General features: G+C 45.5%; 1 protein-coding gene across 3 annotated transcripts; it reads left to right on the top strand.

The window, feature by feature from the left end:
* The first annotated feature begins 1,165 nt into the window (after window positions 1–1,165).
* On the top strand, window positions 1,166–15,774 carry Wdyhv1 (WDYHV motif containing 1). 3 transcript variants are annotated; one of them, XM_013507929.1, is made up of 8 exons: window positions 1,297–1,386; window positions 2,593–2,743; window positions 8,471–8,570; window positions 9,185–9,277; window positions 10,221–10,271; window positions 11,836–11,984; window positions 12,577–12,701; window positions 14,864–15,774. In XM_013507929.1, exons 3-8 carry the CDS (start codon window positions 8,568–8,570, stop codon window positions 14,971–14,973), a joined length of 531 nt encoding a protein of 176 aa, XP_013363383.1. In that variant the 5' UTR covers window positions 1,297–1,386; window positions 2,593–2,743; window positions 8,471–8,567; the 3' UTR covers window positions 14,974–15,774. The 3 variants fall into 3 exon arrangements, with proteins under 3 accessions (XP_013363382.1, XP_005410986.1, XP_013363383.1); XM_013507928.1 differs by lacking the exon at window positions 2,593–2,743 and having other exon boundaries at window positions 1,166–1,386; XM_005410929.2 differs by lacking the exons at window positions 2,593–2,743; window positions 9,185–9,277 and having other exon boundaries at window positions 1,169–1,386.
* The last annotated feature ends 5,837 nt before the right edge of the window (window positions 15,775–21,611 follow it).

Consider the following 21,611-nt stretch of genomic DNA (forward strand, 5'->3'; position numbering starts at 1 on the left):
TGGATCACACCCTCAGCTCTGGTCCCTTCTAGAAACTGCAGGATGCTTCTCACACCCCTTCTGCATCGCCCAGCACTCTGCTAGAAGGCTTAACCTCACATTCACTTTAAAGGGCAGATTTAATGGAACTGTTATTTACCATAGAACCTAAAATGAAGTGTGTATTCAGGATGGAGGCAATACATTGATAACTGAGACAAGGGCTCACACTCAAGTCTTCAGGATTTATGGGCTTTGGGACTCTCGTGGTTGAATCTGACTGTGTGTGGCCTATAAACTAAACTAAGAATTTCAGATTTTACAACGGGAAGTTCCCTGTCACTTACACGTGTCCATCGCAAATAAAGACAATTCACAAAGTTATAGAGTATTCAATGTCCATCAGTCACAGAGACACTGTTTAACAATTTCCAGGCTGCCAGCAAATAAACATATGATTAACACAAAAAGAAATACTATACAGACTCTTAAAACTTTTTTGCTTATTCTATTAAAGAGTCAGTAAATCTTTCGGAGCCAGTGTACGCAGATCTCCGAATTTTAAAAATTTAGTTAGACTATGATGAGATTTGCTGTGCGATTAAAATTGGGTACTTGAAAATAAATAAATAAATAAGTAAAATTGGATGCTTGGATCCCTCGCCCCACTTCCGGGGCCCCAAGGCGTCGATTTTCACAGACAAGCTTCTCACCTGGTTCCTCCACAGCTGGCAGGCAGCCCGGTAGGAGGAGTCTCTGAGCTCGTCCCAGGCGCCCCCGGGCCCCGCGGCCGCAACTCCGAGCCGCTCCTAACTCCTCCTCTGCTGCCTGCAGACACCCCCCCACCCCGCACCTGTTGTCTGCGCCCTCACTTCCTCGCGCCGCCGCCGGCCCTGCCCTGGGCTCCGCCCACCATGGCGTGCAGTCAGACCACGCCCCCTAGAGGGTCACCCGAGAGCTGTGTTCCGCCCACCTGGAGCTACACATACAACACTGCCCGGGCCCCGCCTACCAGGGCAAGCGCTGCGGGCCCCGCCCCCTTCGGGGGTCTCCCACCAGGATACCCCGGAACTACGCATCCTCCGAGTTCCGGGCCCCGCCCCCAAGAGCTCTCATTTGCTTACGTCACACCGGATCCGCCCCTTTACCCTGGCTCCACCCCCTCGCCTCCCGAACCGCGGAGAACTTGCCCCGCCCACTCGGCCCCCGCCCCGGTCCCGCCGCGCCACCCGGAAGCTGCTCCAGCCGCTCCAGGCTCCGCCCCGCACGCGGAGCGGTCCGAGCGCTTCTGCACCGGCGAGGTTCGCGCCCTGGCTCGGCCATGCAGGAGGATCCTTCCCTCGCTGCCCCGTGCTACCAGCCCGCCTGCCCTACGAGGGCCGCGTGTGTCTACAGCAGCTGCTACTGGTGAGGGTCGCGGGCGCAGCCTCTTCCTCGCCCCGCTGCGCCGCAGGCCTGGACGGCGGGCCGTGGGCTCGGGAGCGGAGCGGTGGGGTCGGTGCTTGCCTCCGCCTCGCGCTGCTAGGCTGGACCTGCTCTGCGAGTCTCAGAGCTCGGAAGCGAGGAAGGGCGGAAAATTCTGTAGACCTGTGATTTCAGGTTGAGATGCGAGTCATTTTAATTTTGGTAGAGAAGGGAGGCAGACTTTGAGGGTATATTCCCAAGGCGCCCAGCTAACAGCAGTCAGGAATCCAATTCAGGCCCTGTAGCCCCGGATACATGATGTTAACCACTGCTGTCGTAAGGATGGTTACATTTGTACAGCACTGGCCCCGTGCCAGGTGTCGTTCAGGATGGCTTAGGTTGGCTACCTCACTTGCGCTCCCAGCATCCCTAAAAGGCAGGTAGGGACTGTTGGGATTCCCATTTGAAAGATGCGAACACCGAAGCACAGAGGGATGCATGTAATTTGCTCAAGGCCTCAAGCTTGTGTGACTGCATGGGGATTTACAGACCCCTCTGCCCTACACTTCCCCTGCAGGCGAAGTACTACTCTGCCTTGGTCCTCTTCTCTCGCACAGCTCCCCTCCCCTTCCCTGGATAATGACTTCTTTCCCCGCAGAGAGAAACCTCAGGACCTTGTCATCCATCCTCCTCTTCTGCTGCTCATTACACCAGTGCCAATAACAGTTTAACATTTGCTCGGCTTTGATCACCTATCAGGCCCCTCGCCAAGTGCTTCCACCCGTACCTAGGAGACAGGTTCTATGAATGTTATTGACCTTACTTTGCTAATGAAAAGCCGTGGGACGGTTATGTTTGCCCAAGATCTGACCCCTACTGTGTGGCGGTGCTGAGGATCGTTTTCAACTGCTGCATTGTATTTCTGCCTTGCCTGTCTCCTAAATTGGGGGTGGTGAACCTATGGGGCACATGCTGCAGGCTGCCACAGCTGCCACAGGCTATTTGTTATCTTTAGAAGCTTTAAAAAGATTGCCATCACCATCCTAAAGCTTTTCAATTTGTGGCTCTCACGTCCATTCATTGTTTCCCTACTCATTCAACAGATGTGTTTATTAGGAGTTCCCTACATACACTGTTTGCCCTGTGCTGCAGCAGAAGTCCTAATAAAGTCTCTTTCTTTTTCTTTTTTTTTTTGGTCCGGGGAATCAGACTCAGGACTTTGCGCTTGCCAGGCGGGTGTTTGTGCCGCTGAGCTGTATCCCTGGCCCTGAAGTCTCTTTCAGATGAACAAAACACACCATTTTTATTTGGATTGTGTGGTGCACTAGGGATATAGCAGGGATTGAAACTAACTTCTCTGGTAAGATCTCATAGTTCCTACCTTTCGATGAAAGCAGAAACAAGTAAACCCCTGGTAGGCGCTGGTAAGTGCTTCGAGAAAGACGTGATGTTGAAAGACTGTGCTCATACTAGTTAGCATATTTAAGGAACGGATCTGCAGAGGTAGTAGAGAGTGGAGCTTTGAGGGTAATGGAGCAAAGTCTTCAGGCATTGGAGGTGGAGGGGAAGGCTCGGAGGACGAAGCAGGACGAGGAGGTGGGTAAGACTGGTGTGATCTGCTGGAAGGTGACAAGAGATGAACATCTGGTTCATAGTTTCTTTTTTAGTTCCTTCAGCTGTGGGTCAGGGTCTCCTCTGCCATCGCAGAGACTATTCCAGTTGCTTTCTTACAGGCCTTTCTCCCTGGCTCTCGTACCCAGTGGAGTCTTTGCCTTTTGCTGATTTTGCACCGCTCAAAACTGCCCTAAGTATGAGTGTACTGGAGAGTCACACTAGAGCTTGTAAAACTTGCAGATCCTAGGGTTCTATCCCAGAGGGTCTGGACATAGCAGTAGCATAGTGTATGAGCTGGAGGATGCTCAGCTGCTCACATTGGAGGAGACATAGGCACAGACACAAAGTCTGTTTCCTGATTATTGCAGGCTCTCCTAGATCTGGTCACTGTTCTATTTTTGTTTTGAACAGCCCTTCTCAGTTCTACTTCAGGGTTCCCCTGCCCTGTTAATGTTTTGAGCACAGTCATTATGTGGGGCTGTCCCATGGGCTCCTGGGTGTGTAGCAGCATCCTTGGTGTCTTACTTTCCTTGTCACTGGGATGCAATACCTGACACCCACAACTTAGAGGAAGAAAAGTGTATAGTTGGCCGCAGAGCCGCATGCGGAGGAGGAGGCCGCTCAAGGTGACAGGAAGCAGAGTGAGGGAGGAGCCAGGAAGGGAGAAGGGCACCCTTCCTGGTCACACCCACAGTGACCTCTTTAGACCAGACCCCACCTCCAGCAGCAAGCTCGGTGTGGCTGTAAGCCCCAAGAGTCCAGCCACCTTCCAAAGGCACTGCCTACAGGCGTTTGAGGCTCTTGGGGGACATGCAGATATAAACATAAGACCCAGCCTGTACAGGCTGGACGCTGTAGCACCCCCTCCCGGTTGGCACAACCCAACCTATCTTGAGCCATTGCTTAATGTTCTTTCGGGAGACAGTACCACATGCAGCTGAGAACTAACACCCAACCCTAGCTGAGCACATATGGTAGGTACATCTTGCTGCGATTGCTCCATCATGTTCTTCAAACCTGAAAGAAATGCATCTTCTCTCTTTCTGTTAGCATCTGCCCGATGTTACTTATCTTTTCATGCTCTACTTAATGATAATAATAGTAGTCAGTGTTTGTGTGGGACTGTGTAGGGTTGTTTTCTTTCTTTTTTTTTTTTGCCTAGTTTTTTGTTAGCACATATTTGTTATACGTGATGATCACATTCATCAATGGAAATTTGTACCTGTATATAATATATCTTAATTCTTAATTTTTCCCTTTCCCTCCCTTCAACCCTTCATCCTCTCCCCATTTACAAAATCTTTGTTTCCATTTTTCTCTTCCATTCTCTTTTTTAAAATAACTTTTCCCTTCCCTTCCTTCCCTCTTCCTGCTCCCTTGTTCCCCTTCCCATTTGAACAAGTTCTTCCTACGTCCCTCCCTGTCAAGCCTCCAGTTTGCTCCCCATTTACCCCTTGTGTTTCTCACACAAGAGATACAATGCAATATTTAAGCTTGTGTGTCTGATTTACTGTATTTCACTTAAATTTATGGTCCTTCTTTGTCTTTTTGAGACAGAGTCTTGCTATGCAGTTCGGGCTGGCCTTGAGCTCACTTTGTAGCCCAGTCTGGTCTTGAACTCGCAATGATCCTCCTGCCTCAGCCTCCTGAGTGCTGAGATTGCAGGCATGCTCCACCACACCAGGCAAACTTATGGTTTTCTTTATTTTTTACTTTTATTTTTTAAATACATCTCTAGTTTTTTGTGTTTTTCTTTTTGGTACCGGGAATCGAACTCATGACCTTGCACTTGCCAGGCAGGCGCTGTGCCGGTGAGCTAAGTTCCCAGCCCAAACTTACGGTTTTGAGGTACATCCATCTACCTAAAAATGTCTCAACTTTATCCTTTATGGCAGAATATTCCTTGATTGTATAAAAAACACATTGTCTTTACCCATTCATCTTTTGATGGGCATATGGGCTGTTTGCAAGATTTAGTGATTATAAATTGTGCTGCTGTAAGTATGGATGTGCATATATCACTGTGGTGTGATGCTTTTAATTCTTTCAGGAAGATACCTAGAAGAGGAATAATTGAGTCAAATGGAACCTCTAGTTTTAATTTTTTGAGGAATCTCCACACTGATTTCCATAGTGGTTGCACCAGTCCACACTCCCACCAATGGTGAGGAAGACTTCATTTTTCCCCACAGCCCCTTCAGTATTGTTTTATTTTTTATTTTGTTGCCTTTTTGAGACACAGTCTTGCTATGCAGTTCAGGCTGGTCTTGAGTTCACTTTGTAGCCCAGGCTGGCCTCAAACTTGCAGCAGTCCTCCTGCCTCAGTCTTTTGAGTGCTGGGATTACAGGTGTGTGCCACCACGCCTGGCATCAGTGTTGTTTTAATTTGCATTTCTCAAATAACTAGTGATATTGAAGATTTTATCATATATTTATTTGCTGTTTGTACTTCATCTGAGATGTGTCTGCATTTCAGATGCCTATTTTTTTGATTGGGTCTTTAAATTTGGGGGGGGTCTGATTTTTTGAGTTCTTTATATAGTCTAGATATTAGTCCTTTGAAGAGTAGCTGGTAAAATTTTCTTCCCATTTCTGGGTTATCTCTTCAGTAGTTGGTGGTTTCTTTTGCTGTGCAAAGGCTTTTTAGAATGATGAGATCCACGTTGTTGATTCTTTTCTAATATTTCCTGTGTGATTGGGGTTTTATTCATGAAGTCTTTCTTATACCTGGGCATGTTGCTCATGGCACACAGCTATAATAGAATAGGTAAAACTCTTCAAAAGTACCTGTTCTATTTTCCAGCACACTGAGTGTTTCTGTGTTAATCTTTAGATCTTTGATCCATTTTGATTTTAGTTTATTGCATGGTAAGAGGTATGGATCTAGGATTAATCTTCAGCTTGGGGGCAAAGATTAATTAGTTTTCGCAGGGGAGAAACCAGTTTTCCCTGGACCATTTAGGTTTGTTTATTTGTTTGTTTTGAGGCAGGGCCTCACTAGGTCCAGGCTGGCCTTGAATTTACTATGTAACCCAGGCTGGCCTTGAACTTACAGTGATCCTCCTGTCTCAGCTTCTTGAGTGCTGGGATTATAGCTGTGTGCCATTCCCAACACCATTTATTAAAGAGGCTATCTTTCTTCCAGTGAAGATGGTTGACCTCTTTGTCAAGGAGAAGGTAGCTGCAGGTGTTTAGAGTTGTTTTTGCATCTTCTACTGTGTTCCATTGATCCTTGGGTCAGGGTTTTTTTTTTTTCCAGTACCATGCTGTTTTTTTATGATGGTAGTTTTATTATATAATTTCAAATCAGGGATTGTGATGCCCCCTGCTTTGCTGTTGTTGCCCAGAATAGCTAGAATAACTTTTGCTATTCTAGGTCACTTCTGGTTCTATATGAATTTTATTTTATTTTATTTTATTTATTTTTTGTAGTGCTGGGAATTGAACCAGGGACTTATGCATTCAAGGCAAGAACTCTACCACTGAGTGACATGCCCAGACTCCATATGAATATTAGTATTGTTTTCTTTAGTTCTGTAAGTTGTTGGCATTTTGATTAGGATTGCATTAAAAGTGTATAACAATTTTAGAAGTATGGCCATTTTCAGGGGCTGGGGATTTAGCTCAGCGGCAAAGCGCCTGCCTGGCAAGCGCAAGGTCGTGAGTTCGGTTCCCGGCACCGGAGAAAAAGCAAAAAGCAAAAAAAAAAAGAAGTATGGCCATTTTCACTATATTGGTTCTGCCGATCCAAGAACAGGGGATATATTTCCATTTTTCTGATATCTTCTTCAATTTCCTTTTGCAGAGTATGGTGATACTTTGGTTCATGAACTTAATTTGTTTCACAAGGCAAAGATGACCCCACTTGTGTTTGTCACCTAAATCAGAATTAGTAAACAGAAACAAAGTTTTGCCAAACACTTCTGTTTGCAAACCAAATTGTTTACAAACAAAAGGAATCATGAACTGAGGTAACACTCTGCAGTAGTTTTCAATGTAAAGTCCTTTCACTTCCTTTGTTAGATTAATTCCTAGGTATTTCATTTTTCTTGATGCTATTGTGAAGGTGGTATTTCCCTATCTTGTCTCTTAGTTTATTTTTGTGTACAGGAATGGTATTGATTTTTGAATACTGATTTTGTATCTTGCTATGCTGCCAAATTTGGTTATTAATTCTGGGAGTCTTTCCATGAAATTTTTTGTTTTTCTATGTAGCATATCATGTCATCTGCAATTAATGCTAATTTAGCTTCTTCCCTTCCTGTCCATATTCCTTTTATTTCTTTCTCTTGTCTAATTGCTCTGGCTAATGTTTCCAGAACTATATTGAACAGGAGTAGTGATAGTGGGCATCCTCGTCTTGTTCCTGATTTACAGTGAAAGCTTTCACTTTTGATCATTTACATGATTTGATCATGTTGGCTTCGGTTTGTCATAGATGGCTTTTATCAGATTAAGGTCCTTCCATTCCAATTTTCTGGAGGGATTCTTATGTATGGGTGTTGGACTTTGTCACATGCTTTTTCTGCATCTATTGAGACGATCATGTAGTTTTTGTCCTTGGTTCTGTCCTTACGGTGTTGCTACATTTATTGATTTGTGTGTGTGGAACAAACCCTGCATCCCTGGGGTGCATCTTACTTGGTCATAGTATATAATCTTCTTGATGATTGAGGATTTTTGCATCTGTATTCAGAAAAGAGATTGGCCTGTAGTTCTCTGCTTTGCTTGGATCCTTCTCTAGTTTTGGTATCAGGGTAATGCTTGCTTCCAGGAATGACTTTGGGAATATTCTTTAATTTTGTTAACTGGTATTGGATAGTTTAGAGTTTTTATATCTTCTTGATTCAGCTTTGGTAACTCCTGTGTATCTAGGAACCTGTCCATTTCTCCTGAATTTTCCATCTCATTAGAGTATATGCTGTCAAAGTAGGTCTTTGATCTTCTGGATTTCTGCAGGATCTGTTGTGATTTCACCCTTTTCATTCCTCATTGCATTGATTTGAGTCTTGTCTTTCCTTTTTTTGATAAGGTGGTGTTATTAGTAATAAGGGTTTGTCTTATTTAATCTTTCAAAGGACCAACTTTTCGATACATTGATCCTTTCAATCCTTCTGCCTCAGCCTCCCAAGTGCTGGGATTACAGGCATGTGGTACCATGCCTGGCCTTGTATTGTTCTCTTAGTCTCAATTGCATTAATTTCTGCTCTGATCTTTATAATTTCCTCCCTCATACAGTCTTTGGGTTTAGCTTCTTGTTCTAGAATTTGGAGGTGTATGTGCGCATACATTGCAGGTTGGGTAGCAGCTTGTTAACGAGGTTTTACAGGAGTTTCAGGCAGCTGTTGAAGGAGATGTTTAAGGGCTGTCCTGATTTTTTTTTTTTATGTTATCATCAGTCTTTTTGTTCAAATCTGAAAGAAACAGAGTGCTCACTTTTAATTATGTTGATTAAACCATTGTTTTATTTCAGTGAAGAAAATATTTGGAAGCTCTGTGAATACATCAAAAACCATGACCAGTATCCTTTGGAAGAATGTTACGCCGTCTTCATATCAAATGAGAAGAAGATGGTAAGTTGGTGAGGGATTGCTGGAAGGAAATAAGTTTAGGATTGCCAGGTGTGGTGCATACCTGTAATCCCAGCATTGGGTAGTCTGAGGCAGGAGAATCGTTAAGAGTTTGAGACCAGCCTGGGCTACAAAAGTGAGCTCAAAGCCAGCATGAACTACATAGGGATACCCTATCTCAAAAAGACAAAAAAAGAAGTTTAGGATTACCTTAGAAGCTAAATCTGGCATAGGCTAGTGCTGTTGTAAACTGTACCTTTTGAATGTAGCCACATTGTAAAGTTAGTTTTTTGTTTGTTTTGTTCTTTGTCTTTTTGAGACAGGGTCTTAATGCATTAGATTATCCCTTAGTTATTGTGGACTGATCAGGCCTGCAATCTCCCAAATGAGTGTACAGCAAAGGCTTAAATAAATGAGCCAAGTGGTATGATTTTAGGGCTCCAGGTAGATCAAAACCCTCTAACAGAATCTGAGATTCTTTGGGGGCTAAGACAAAGATCTGGGCTGGGGATATAGCTCAGCAGCATAGTGCCTACCTGGCACACGTGAGGTTGTGAGTTCATTCCCAGTGCCAAAAAAAAAGAAAGACAAAGATCTTCTCGCCTATATTTATTTAGTTATCAAAACAAGGAAGGGGAATACTGAAGAAAGTCGGGAATCTGAACAGGACCCTCCAAGGACCTCGGAAGTCTGCTCAAGGGCTTCTTCAAGTAAGACGTTATGTTAATTTAGGAGAACTATGTTATCTCCAAGGTGGAGTGAGATGCCTGCAGGTACAGTCTTTACCTAGTTAACTGAGGTTGTAGCCAGGTGTCCTTACTGTGGCCTTGTCTTGTTCTTTGAGGCACCATGGCTTCACCTACCATTATAGGCCTCAGTAGGGACCAGTGACTCACAGAGGTACACTTAATATGAGTCTGTTGCCCATCTCCAGATGAAGGGCCTAAGCCTTTGACAGACTCACAAGTAAACATGGAAAGCCAATTGGTTAATTTAAATCCTGCTCAGAGCCACTATGTAGTAGTCTGTATCAGTGTCTTGCTATGTAGTTCAGGCTGGCCTCAACTCATGATGGTGATCCTCCTGCCTCAGCCTCCCAAGTGCTGGGATTACAGGTGTGCACTGCCATGCCTGGCTAGTTAGTTTTTGAATGAGGTATTTTCCTTAATAGGGCCCAGTTGAGTTAGAAATATTTAGTACTTTATTTGTAGACTTATAGGTAAGAGACTGTATTTAAGAGACTATGGGATGTTTATATATCTCTTAGGTATGAAAGAGCTTTTTTTTTCTTTGTGCTGTACTGGAGATTGAACCCAGAGGTGCTCTACCCCTGAGCTATATCCCTGGTCCTTCTGTATGTTTTGTTTTGAGATGGGGTCTCATTGCATAGGCTGGCCTGGAACTTGCAGTCCTCCTGCCTTAGCCTCTTAACTAGCTAGAATTACAGGTTTATGCCACCACACCAGATTTAATTTATGTTCTTATGAGCACTCGTTGTTGAGAATTCTTATACTGAGAAGGATTTGGATTTCTTATTCATTCTTTTACCATGGTTGTTAGCTGATTAGAAAGATTGTGTTTCTCATTCGTGTGTTGCACTGAAGTGTCTAGGAGTGGCTAACTGTGGCTTGTGGGATGCCCTGTGTTCCATAGGTGCCCATCTGGAAGCAGCAGGCGAGACCTGGAAACGGGCCCGTGATCTGGGTAAGATGCCCCTCTGCATGGGTGCTCCCCACCCGCTGCTTCTGTGACCTCTGAGGCTTGTGGGCATTGGTGAGGCAGAATCATTAGGGGTGGTAATCATTAATGGCAATCATTAATAAGTGGATCTTTTGAGAAGTACTGGCGTATTTTCTTGTCTTTTATTTATTTATTTTTTTACCACCCTGGAAATTGAGCCCAAGGCCTACACCCCAGCTAGTGTTTGGTTTTTTATTTTGAGATGAGGTCTCTCCAAATTATGACTCAAACGTGCAGTCCTCCTGCCGCACTCTCCAGAGTACTGGGATCAGATGTTTGCCCTGCTTCTTTTAAGTTTTTATTTTGGTATTATTATAGGAATTATTTTATTTTTATTTTTTTATTTATTTTGGTTTTTCTCCGGTACCAGGAACCAAACTCATGACCTTGCGCATACCAGGCAGGCGCTTTTGCCGCTGAGCTAAATCCCCAGCCCCTTATAGGAATGATTTTAAATGGCCAGTATGGGAGATATATTTGTGATCTTCAGGACTCTTCGTTTATGTTATTTTTAGTTTTTGAGACAAGGTCTTGTTATGTAGTTCAGGCTGGTCTTAAACTCACTATATAGTCCAAGCTGGCCTTGAACTCTCAGTGATCCTCCTGCCTCAGCCTCCTGAGTGCTGGGGTTACAGGTGTGTGCTCCCATATCCAGCTTTTTCACGTAGCCTATGTTTATTGAGTGCCTTTTATATGCCAGACACAAGATGGACTAAAACCCTGGGCTTGCACTGCTTTTGGATCCTATGCCCCCATCTGCTCTAACATCAAGCCTCAGCCCAGCCTCTGGGGACCTGGACCAGGGGTTGAAGTCCTCCCTCTGGTCAGCTGTGTGACTGGACAGGTTGTCTGGGTTGTGAGGCTCAGATGAGGTAACGCAGGGGAAGTTTACTTGGGTTGGTGTCTGGTACTCAGGAAGGCCGAGCTGTGTTTGGCAGCGCTGCAAACCCTGATGCAGACTGCTCCATTGCTAAACCACTAGGCTGAGCCCCGGGTGTGGTCTCGTTCTGCTGGATGCAGGGAAAGGACCTGTGGTTACTGCCCCATGAGCCACACCCCACAGCCGCATGGAGGATCCTGCTGCAGTTCATCTCCCCACCTGCCGCCATGCTGAATGGGAAGAGGCAGAGCCCCAAGCACAGGCCCCTGCAGCTGTGCTTTGCTCCCCAGCCCAGACAGCCTTCTCTGGGCAGCCGAGTGAACACAGAGCCCTCTGAGGGAGGCCAAACTCACTTTGTAGTCCAGGCTGTCTTGAACTCGCAACCGTCCTCCTGCCTCAGCCTCCCAAGTGCTGGGATTACAGGCGTGCACCACCACACCTGGTTTAAATTTCTTTTCTTTTTTTTTTTTTTTGGTGCTGAGAATCAAACTCAGGACCTTGCACTTGCCAGGCAGGTGCTGTACCTCCGAGCTGTTTCCCCGGCCTTGCGGTGTGTCAGTCTTGTGTCGATATCTGTGCACCAATACTGGCACCCTGGGGTTTCATCGTCCTAGAGCAGCTTGGTTAACCAGCCACTTTTACTTTCAGGATTACCATGTTGTTCTGCTCCATGTTTCAAGTGGAGGACAGAGTTTCATTTATGATCTTGATACTGTGTTGTCATTTCCCTGCCCCTTTGACACATATGTAGAAGATGCCTTGAAGTCTGATGACGACATTCATCCACAGTTCAGGAGGTGAGGACATTCAGGATGGATTTATTGGTAGGCACAGAGGTTCTTCCCTTTCTTATTTTTTTAATAGTGGGACTCGAACTCAGGGCCTTGCACTTACCAGGCAGGGCTTGTTCCACTGAGCTACATCCCCGGCCCGGTTCGTCCCTGTCATGTTGAATTTTCTTTGTCTTTTTGACACAGGGTCTTGCTATGCAGTTCAGGCTGGCCTTGAGCTCACTTTGTAGCCCAGGCTGGCCTCGAACTCACAGCAGTCCTCCTGCCGCCTCCCAAGTGCTGGGGTTAGAGGCGTGTGCCACCACGTCTGGCTTCCCATGGCTTTTTTTCTTTCTTTCTTTCTTTTTTTTTTGGTACTGGGAATCAAAATCAGGACCTTGTGCTTGCCAGGCAGGCGCTTATGCCACTGAGCTATATCCCCAGCCCCCCATAGCTTTTTACATAGGTGCAAAGCTATACATATATCTCTGCACTGTGAAAGTAAAAAATATACATGAGTAGGTTTGTGTATGCCGTGGAAAATGAATCCATATAAAAACTGAGTTAGAATTTCACATGTGACACTTACCTAATGGACTGTGTTTTGACCCATCTACAGGAAATTTAGAGTGATTCGTGCTGATTGCTATTTGAAGAACTTTGCTTCTGACCGGTCTCACATGAAAGACTCCAGTGGGAACTGGAGGGAGGCGCCCCCACCCTATCCCTGCATTGAAACCGGAGGTGAGGGGGGAGGCTGCTCGGGGTCTGTGATCCATCACTGCTGCTCGGCTGTCCCCTAAGCAGGAACAATTAGCTCTTTGTTTGGATTATTATTATTACTTTCGATGGCAGTGGTGATTGAACCTAGGGCCCTGCACATGCCAGAGAAGCACTGTACCACTGAGCTACACCCTTGGGCTTTTTAATCTGGAAAATTTAAATCTTTTTTTTTTTTTTTTTTTCTTTTGTCCTTACGAGACAGGGTCTCGCTATGCAGTTCAGGCTGGCCTTGAGCTCACTATGTAGCCCAGGCCGGCCTCAAACTCACAACGATCTTCCTGCCTTATCCTCCTGAGTGCTGGGATTACAGGCTGCACCACCACGCCATCTAGAAAATTTAAATCTTGTATAAGAGCAGACATATTATGTAACAGACTTCTAACACCTTGTTTGAAGCTCATGATTGGTTGATTTGTTATACCCCAACTACTTTGTCCCCTCCCACAAACTTGGAAGTGAATCTGAGACAGTGTGTACTTTACCTCTTGCTCTTTCCGCCATCTTTCCGTGCTGCCATAGTGGTGTGCGTGACTGTCCTGGCCGCACTCTCAGCATCAACAGTGCCGGAAAGAGAGGCAAATGCCGGGTCCTTACTAGGCTGTGCTGCAGACTCATCGTCTGGTCTCTAACCGTGATGACGAAGCACGGCTACATTGGCAAATTTGAAATCACTGATGAGCACTGCGCTGGAAAAAATTGCTGTGAACCTCACAGGCACCTTAAACAAGTGGTCAGCCCCAGCTTTGAGGTGCAGTCGAAAGGCCTGGAAAAATGGCAGAATAACCTGCTCCCGTCTGTCAGTTTGGTTTCATTGTATCTACAACCTCAGCTGCGTGGACCACAAAGAAGCAGGACGAAAACATGCAGGAAGGAAAATTCTGAGGTTCTTTTTTAGGGATATAAAACATACAAATGAAATGCCTCAATGGAAAAAACAAAACATTATATATATATTTTAAAAAATAAGCCACAATGCCATTGTTGCATCTAGAGAAATGCACAATAATTCTTTAAAGTCGTCATATGTCTATGTAGTCAGTGTTCACATTTACAGTTATCTCATAAAGCCATAATCTTTTTCTCCCAGTTTGTTTGAATGAAGATCCAAGTGAAGTCTCTATAGTGTTTGCCCAAAGTGTTTCTTAAGAGTCTTTTTTAATTTTATTTTTATTTTTTTGCCTTTTTGAGACAGGATCTCACTATGCAGTTCAAGCTGGCCTTGAACTCACTTTGTAGCCGAGGCTGGCCTTGAACTCATGGCAGTCCTCCTGTCTCAGCCTCCCAAGTGCTGGGATTACATGTACCACCACACCTGGCCAAGAATCTTTTTTTTTTTTGTGTGTGTGTGTGGTACCGGGGATTGAACTCATGACCTCAGACTTGCTAGGCAGGCGCTGTACTGCTGAGCTGTATCCTCGGCCCAAGAGACTTTTTTTAATGTACAGATTCTTTATCTAGTTCTTTCTTTGTTAATTTGTTGGACAACCTGGGTCTTCGGGTAACAGATTGCATTTTGCAGATTATATCTTTATTGTATCCTCTGAATTTCCTGTGATTTGGCTGTTGAAGCCAGTAAATTAGCAGTTTGATTATTTGTGCCTTTTCGTACTTAGCTTTTTATTTTGAAAATTTTAGATTTCTGGAAAATTTGCTAAGCATGACAGAGTTTCTGTTTCACTCAGTTCCCTTACTGCTACATCTTAAATAAGTGACACCAAATATTGATGTGTTATGATATAAAACTAGTAACTTTCAGTCTTCGTTTACATTTTGCAAGTTTCCTGACTAGTTTCTTTTTTCTAGAACAGAGTCTAACGGAGGGATGTCACATAGCTGGTTGTGTCTCCTCCAGTCAGTGATAATTCTGTTCTGTTTTTCTTTACAAGCTTTGTACTTGTGAAGACCACTGGTCAGTGGTTTTGTGGAACACCCCTCAGTTTAGCTTTGTGTGATGTGTTGCTGTGATTAGATGGATGTGCATTCGAGGCAAGGGAACCACGGAAGTGACCTTGAACCATTACCTGTTTGAATAATTTCCCCTAATTTTAGTCTTCTGTGTTGCTTCACTGCTATGAAACCAAAGTTGTGTTTTCAGAACACGTTTCTTTTATGTATCTTTCTAGACTGTAAAATGAACCTGAACGACTTCATCAGCATGGATCCTGAGGTCGGGTGGGGAGCTGTCTACACACTTCCTGAATTTGCACATCGGTTTAGCAGTAAAAGCTACTGAATGGGGCATCTGGATGTGGGACTGTGGAGAACCCCAGGACACGAAGAAGCCATCCTATCCTTTAGGACAGCAAACATGGTACGGTTAGCTTAGCGTTACTTTTTCTGTTTTAATTCAGTGGAGTAGAAACATGGATGAGCACAAATACAAGTGAACAAAATGAACTATTTTGGGCTGGGGTGGAATGCATGTGTAGCATGTGTGAGGCCCTGGGTTCCATCCCAGCACCACAGATAAAAGAAGGCCTTTCCTTCGGTGTGTCAAGTGGAAACTTGGCATGGCGTGTAGCTGCTCTTACGTTAACACATGTGACAGGGGGTGCTGGCATTGCTATATCCAGACAGAGATGTCTCTTCTGCATGTTTCCTGTTCCTCTAGCCACACTGTAAGTCCGTTTTGGGCAAGGCTGTGGCTTACAGACAGGTGAACCTCAGATGTGCCCATCAAAGTTGCCCATACAATATTTCTAGAGACAGCACCGCTGCTTGGAAGGGATTACATTGTGTGCTGAATCAGCAATAAATATTAGTCTTTTTGGACTACAATGTTGTTAATGATTGCATTTCTCTCAGGCTGAGTGATATTTGGCCTACTTATAAGTGATTTTTTGAAAAATACATTTAAAGTTTATTCTGTTGAAGGTTTTGTGTTGTTCTTCATGATCCTAAGACTGTCCCAGTCCTGTATGAGAACTGTCTATGTGCTTTTTAAAAATGTGATTTAAAACACATTTGTCATGTCTGCCTTCTTGGAAAATTGGCTTTAATCATACAATTCCAAATAAAAGATATTTGGCTTTAGTATTGGTTCTCATTCATTCTTCATGGTTTTACTCCATGCCTTAGTTACTTATCACTGAGACATGCTACTTGACACTCACAGCTCTGAGGAGAGGTTTACTTGGGTCACAGTTTGTAGAGGTCAGTCCAGAGTGAGCTGGCTCCAAGGCAGGGTGGCAGAGGAGAAAGAGTTCAGGGAATGGCAGGCAGGAGGCAGAGAGGGATCAAGTGGGGAGGAGAGATATAGACCCTTCCAGGCCATGCCCACAGTTACCACCTCTTCCCAACAGGCTTCGACTCCTAGCATCATACACAGCTATAAATCTACCAGTGGACGAACCCAACTGATGAGTATCACACACCTGCGATCCCGTCACCTCCCCAAGCCCCACCTATGCTTTGTACATCTAGACATAAACCATTACACTGCAAAAACAGTAACTTCTTATAGCAAGGCTATCCAAGCTCTCGTTCTTAGATGAGTTTTCTATCCTTTCTCTCTCTCTGTCTTTCCTTTCCTCTCCTCTCCTCTCCTCTTCCTCACCTCCCTTCCTCTTCCCTCCTGCCCCCTCCCCTCTTCTCCTTTCCTTTCCTTTTCTTGGTACTGGGGATTGAACTTGGCTTCTTGCTTGGTAGGCAAGTGCTCTACCATAGAGCCAAACCCCCAGCCCATTTTCTGCTTCTTTTTTTTGGTACCAGGAATCAAACTCAGGACAAGCAGGTGCTTGGGCAGCTGGGCTATATCCTTGGCCCTCGTTTTCTGCTTCTTAAGAAGCTTTCATTTAGTATGTACCCTGTGCCCTCTGATGTAGAGGGCACCACTGTAACTAATTACTTGAGGATCAGCTAGTCACTAACTGGCTTGCTCAGCTCACCAGGAAGATTCTGGGAGAACACAGGTGAACTTCTGTGTAAGCAGAATATAGGTACAGCCTCTTAAGTTATTAGATCACTAAAGCTAAAAAAGGATCTCACACTTACATATCTTCACTGAGTTTCAGAAGGCCGATTGAAATGTTAATGGCTTAAAACAAAGACAATGAAATTTGGCAGGCTGAATGCTGGAAATACTTTTCCCTGAGCAGAAAGTGTCAGAGGGACCAAAGGATTGTAGTCTGATTTACGGATTGCATTTCTGGAGGTTTTTATTGGCCTGTTTTGTGAATATGCTTCTGATCTGATATTGAGAAGTACATCTAGTACAGACAGATCAGATAGTGTCTTTGTGAGGTAGAATTCTTAAACAGATGTCTCTTTGGACTTTCCAGCCAGGTTTTACAGTTTCAAGCCAGTTACAGTGTCCCAAGGAGCTAAGTGTAGTGGGAACGGAGACTTAGGCAAGGAGGAGGCAGCCTGGGCAACTTAGAGATGTGGTAAGACCCTGACCCAGGATGTAAAAAGAAAAAAAAGGCTGCGGATGTAACTGAGTGTGAAAGCCTGGAGTTCAGTCCCCAGTGCCTTGGGGAAAAGGTCCCATGGTCATAATCATGACTTATTAGAGCAGCAGAGCCCCCACCCCACTTACTGGGTATTGACCCCAGGGATGCTGTATCACTGAGCTATGTCCCCAGCCCCAGCCCCCTTTTTGGGATAGGGTCTTGCTGAGTTACCCAGGTAGGCCTTGAACTTGTGCTCCTATCTTAGCTCCCTGCAGTGCTAGGATTACAGGCCGGCACCAGGACACCTGAGTTTTCTCTAGCAGTGCTCCTGTGGTGCCCTTGGAGATTCTGCATGCACATCTCCTGTAGTTTTCCTGTGTATGAGCAAATCACCTAAACCCATCTGGACTGGAGCCCCTCGCCAGGACAGGTCTGCAGTGACTGGCAGCATGTTCCCTGGACTGCCTGCTGCTGTTCAGAGATGAGCAATCGCCTCCTTGGTGTTGCTAAGCTGGAGTCCCCAGCTTTGGGAGGCTGCAGTGGGCATTCCAATCATCACAGGGAGAGTCCTGACCACTGCACAGAAGAGAGAGTGCCGCAAGAACCCCAGGGGCAGCCGTTCCTCAGCCCTGGGTCAACCTGTGCCTGAAGCCAGCCTCCGCTTCTGAACTTGGCACATCTCTGAACCAGTGGACTCCTTTCCCCTCCAGCTTGTATGACTTGGATGTCTGTCAGTTTGAACGGAAAGTTGCCTTTATAAGCCTTTTTTCCTTCAAAGTTGTTTTCCAGGCTTAGGAACTGTTCTTTGTGTCTTCCTGTGCTTAATTTTTCTTTGAGGTTGGATTTGCTTTTTATATTCAACATGTGTGAGAGAAGTGAACACCATCTATTTGGAAGGAAGAGCATTCCAGAAAAGCAGAGAGTAGAAACAGGATTTGTAAATTGACTGTGAAATTAAGAGAAATAAGGTATTTGAGATTCACCAGTAGGGAAGCAAACACAGAAGCCCGCGGAGGCTCTCAGGTCAGTAGAACTGGCTGTTCCTGATTGGAAATGTTAGCATAGCATCTATGGCTTATATCTAAGCTGTCCCTAAAGTGCTGTAATGATTGATACATTGTGTCAACTCGAGAACTAAGAAGTGTAGAAGCTTAACTAAGTGACTCAGCAGGGACCAGGGTCCTCACTGTGTAAACATCCTGAGCTTGTGGAAGAGGAGGGCACGGAGATGGTTTAGGCATGGGTGGAGAGGTGGTGTACTGCATAAGGGAGGAAAAGAGACTTGCCCTCCCCCTCTCCCTTTTTCTCTTGTTGCTTTTGCTGTTTTCTGCCACCTTGAAGTGTTTCCCCTCACCATGCCACTCTGCCTTTGAGCCAGCTGATTACGGACCAAAAACTCCACACGATTAAAATCAGCCATCTGATACAGAGTGAAACCTCCACAACCCCCATAAATTGAGCTAAATAAACCTTTCCTACCTCAATTTGGGGTGTTGGGTATTTTGTCTCAGCATAGAGAGAAAAGTAACCAAGATGTGCTCACAGGTGTAGCTTCTCAGAGCTGGCTGGATCATGGGTGTGTGGTGATGAGATGAAGGGTATATGGTACTAAATTAGTTCACTGATTGGTTTAGCCTAGTTCTGGGTGTGCTGAATGGATTTAGTGAAGACAGAAGCCCCACTCTGGGTGTGTGCGCCACCAACCAATAGGCTTGTAGCCTGGATGGAATGAAAAGGCAAAGGGAGGCTGTCTGCTTCCTGCCTGCCCTGCCATGAACTGTTTCTCCTCTGCAATGCCGCCCTGCCTTGGAGCCAGCCAACCATGGACTGAACCCTCCACAAAGTGTGAACTGAAACTTTTCCTCTAATTTGTGGGTGTTGGGTATTTTGTTCCACGAGTAAGAAAGTAACTAAGACAAAATACCTTTTAAGAAAATTGGCTTTTGGAAGATGGGTTGGTTGGCAGCAGTAACAAAGACAACCTTTTTTTACCTTCTTAGGCATCCTTTTTTGTGTATATGGTTCTGCTCAGTTTATTTTTTGCAGTACTGGGGATGGGATGCATCCCTGTGTTTAATTTTTACTTAATTCATTAAAAAAAAATAGGTGGTATATGTAAGTTGTCTAATTTCAAAATACATAAAAGAGTGAAAAGTAAATTTGCTTCCCTTTTTTTGTCCAGGTTTCTGATGTCCCTAGCCGGAGACAGCCTCTTTTTCAGTTTATTTCATATCCTTTCAGGGATTCTCTGTGTCCACAGAAGCCTATAGGTACTACATAGCAAATACTACATTTTGTTTTCCCCTCCAGTGGTAGCATGGCCTCCAGGCCTTGCCATCTAGTGTGGTCCTGTCTGGTGTCCCCTTCCCTCCGGGTAACTTTCAGGGACTGGTTTGTATGTCCTGTTCTCACTTTCTCTTGGAGTTGGTACAGGAGCACAGGGCCTTGCACACATTCTTAGCTCTCTGCCATGTTACATTTTTTTCTCATCTAGCAGAGATGGCCTTGAGGCCCGTCGGACAGGCTGGCCATGCCTGAGACTCTGTGCCTGTTGCTGCTGCCCAGTCTTGTTCTGCCCGGTCTGAGTGGACTCAGTGTGTCGGATGCCAGTGCAGATGTGGGACACACTTCTGCTGCTGGCTGAAATGCCTGAAGGAAGGCATGGCGCTGCTGTGTTCCTGTCTGGTTGGATGGAACCAAAAATAGAGTGTAGCCTGCTGGGTACACAGCTTGGGCTCCTGAAAGGGGTCTTAATGCTTGGCCCTGGCAGTACATTTTGCTGCAGAAAGAATCCACAGTTTTTGTTATTTCTCAGATAATTTAACTTACTATTTGTCTTTTTGAGGACCCATATGTTAGATGTGGGGAGTCAAAGCCAACCAAGTCCCTGCTTCTAGACTACCAGTGGAGACTGAATTCAGCCCACTGTGCAGTGTTTTCTCCTCAAACCACCCGGAGTGCTCTTGTAAACATCATAAATCAAATTGTCTTTTTCTTTTAAAAATGAACATAAAGTCCAGGGAGGCACACCTACCTGTGACCCTACCACCTTGGGAGAAGGGTCTCAAATTGGAGCCTGCGTGGGCAGTTCAACAACTTAGTGAGACCCTGTCTCAGAATAAAAAATAAAACGGGCTGGGGAGGTAACTCTGTGCAAAGGCCCTGGGTTCAGTCTGCAGCACCACAACCACAAGCCACCACCACTTCTAAATGGGTTCAACGTATCCTTAAGCTAAAATCCCCTGTCCTTAGCATGGCCGTGGCCCTGTGTGGTCGGGACAGGTGCCCCTGTGATTTCCACTGCACACTCCTGGCCTGTGCCCAGCCTGCTCCTCCCTCAGGGGTTCTGTTCCTGAGCAGGACGAGCCTGTCCCTTCCTTGGGGGCCTAATTCTGCTGATCTGGACGGGGCCCTTTGCTTTGTTTCTTCTGGCTGGCGTCCCTTAGTGTTTAGGTCCTGTGCCCCAGCTCATGGCCTATGACCTTTTGTTCTTTACAGCAGCTGTCACCAACTGAAATGCTCTTGTGTATCTATTTGCTGAAAAGTCTGTTTTCCGTCTCCTTCACGAGACTGAGTTCTCTCTGCCTCCTTCTCCCCGTGGTGCTGGTGTCTGGCGCGGTGTCTGAGGGTGTGGTTGGCACTCCACAGACATTCCTCAAGTCTTTAACAGAGTAACAGTTTCTGTCACTGAAGGAGTCTGGAACACTCAGCCCCACTTTACTGTATTTCTGGACAATGCTGGCAAAGTGCAGCTGAATTTTTGCTTTCGATCCTTCCCCATGATAAACTTCTGGTCCATCTTTAGATTATGTGGTGCTTTTTAGCAGGGTCCTTTTGCAGTATCCTGAGCCCTTCTTCCAAGCCCCGCTCTTCCACCTTAGAAGCACATTACCAATGGCTTTTGCAGGTAGCCGGGAAGCATGAGTTACTTGATTTGTTTATTCTGCAAGGCCCTTGTTTCAGCCCCTGGCCACAAGCATGGGCAGAAAGCCCCTTGCTTGTGTCTGATCTTGATTGTAGCAGTTCACAACATGTTTCCTCTTCTCTAAGCTGTCCATACTGTGGGGTCCCCAGGGAACAGCTTTCTTTTATCTTCTCATCCAGGGAGAATGTGGCTCTGGCCCTGAGTGACAGCAGGTGTCTGTTGGAAGCAGGCTTTTGATAATATCCATCTGTGAGCAAGGAAGTCGTCATGGTGAAATTTTGCTTAGTCATAGGCAGGTTTTTTGGGGTTTCCATGGGGACCTGGAGGTTTAAAGCAGTTCCGGGGAAGAGCACTGGCAGCAGACCGAGGGCAGAATGTGAATACAGTCTCGCAATGCTTTTCTGCAGCCAGGGGTGGTAGAGAGGCGCTGCTCCCTGGCCCACAGGTGTGGAACAGGGCATGGACCTCTAGGGGCCAGGGGTGACAAGATCTTGTTCTGGTGCTCAGATTACAAAAATCAGATGGGAGTTCTTGGCCTCCAGTATGGTTCTCCTT

This window comes from Chinchilla lanigera, unplaced genomic scaffold (genome assembly GCF_000276665.1).
Source record: "Chinchilla lanigera isolate Chin_1 unplaced genomic scaffold, ChiLan1.0 scaffold00139, whole genome shotgun sequence".
NCBI classification, from domain to species: Eukaryota; Metazoa; Chordata; class Mammalia; order Rodentia; family Chinchillidae; genus Chinchilla; species Chinchilla lanigera.

Coding starts and splice junctions, on each gene's coding strand:
- Wdyhv1 (XM_013507928.1), top strand. CDS start 1,301: ATGCAGGAGGATCCTTCCCTCGCTGCCCCGTGCTACCAGCCCGCCTGC. Junction 8,571..9,184: donor TATCAAATGAGAAGAAGATG/GTAAGTTGGTGA, acceptor ATATTTATTTAG/TTATCAAAACAAGGAAGGGG. Junction 9,278..10,220: donor CTGCTCAAGGGCTTCTTCAA/GTAAGACGTTAT, acceptor TGTGTTCCATAG/GTGCCCATCTGGAAGCAGCA.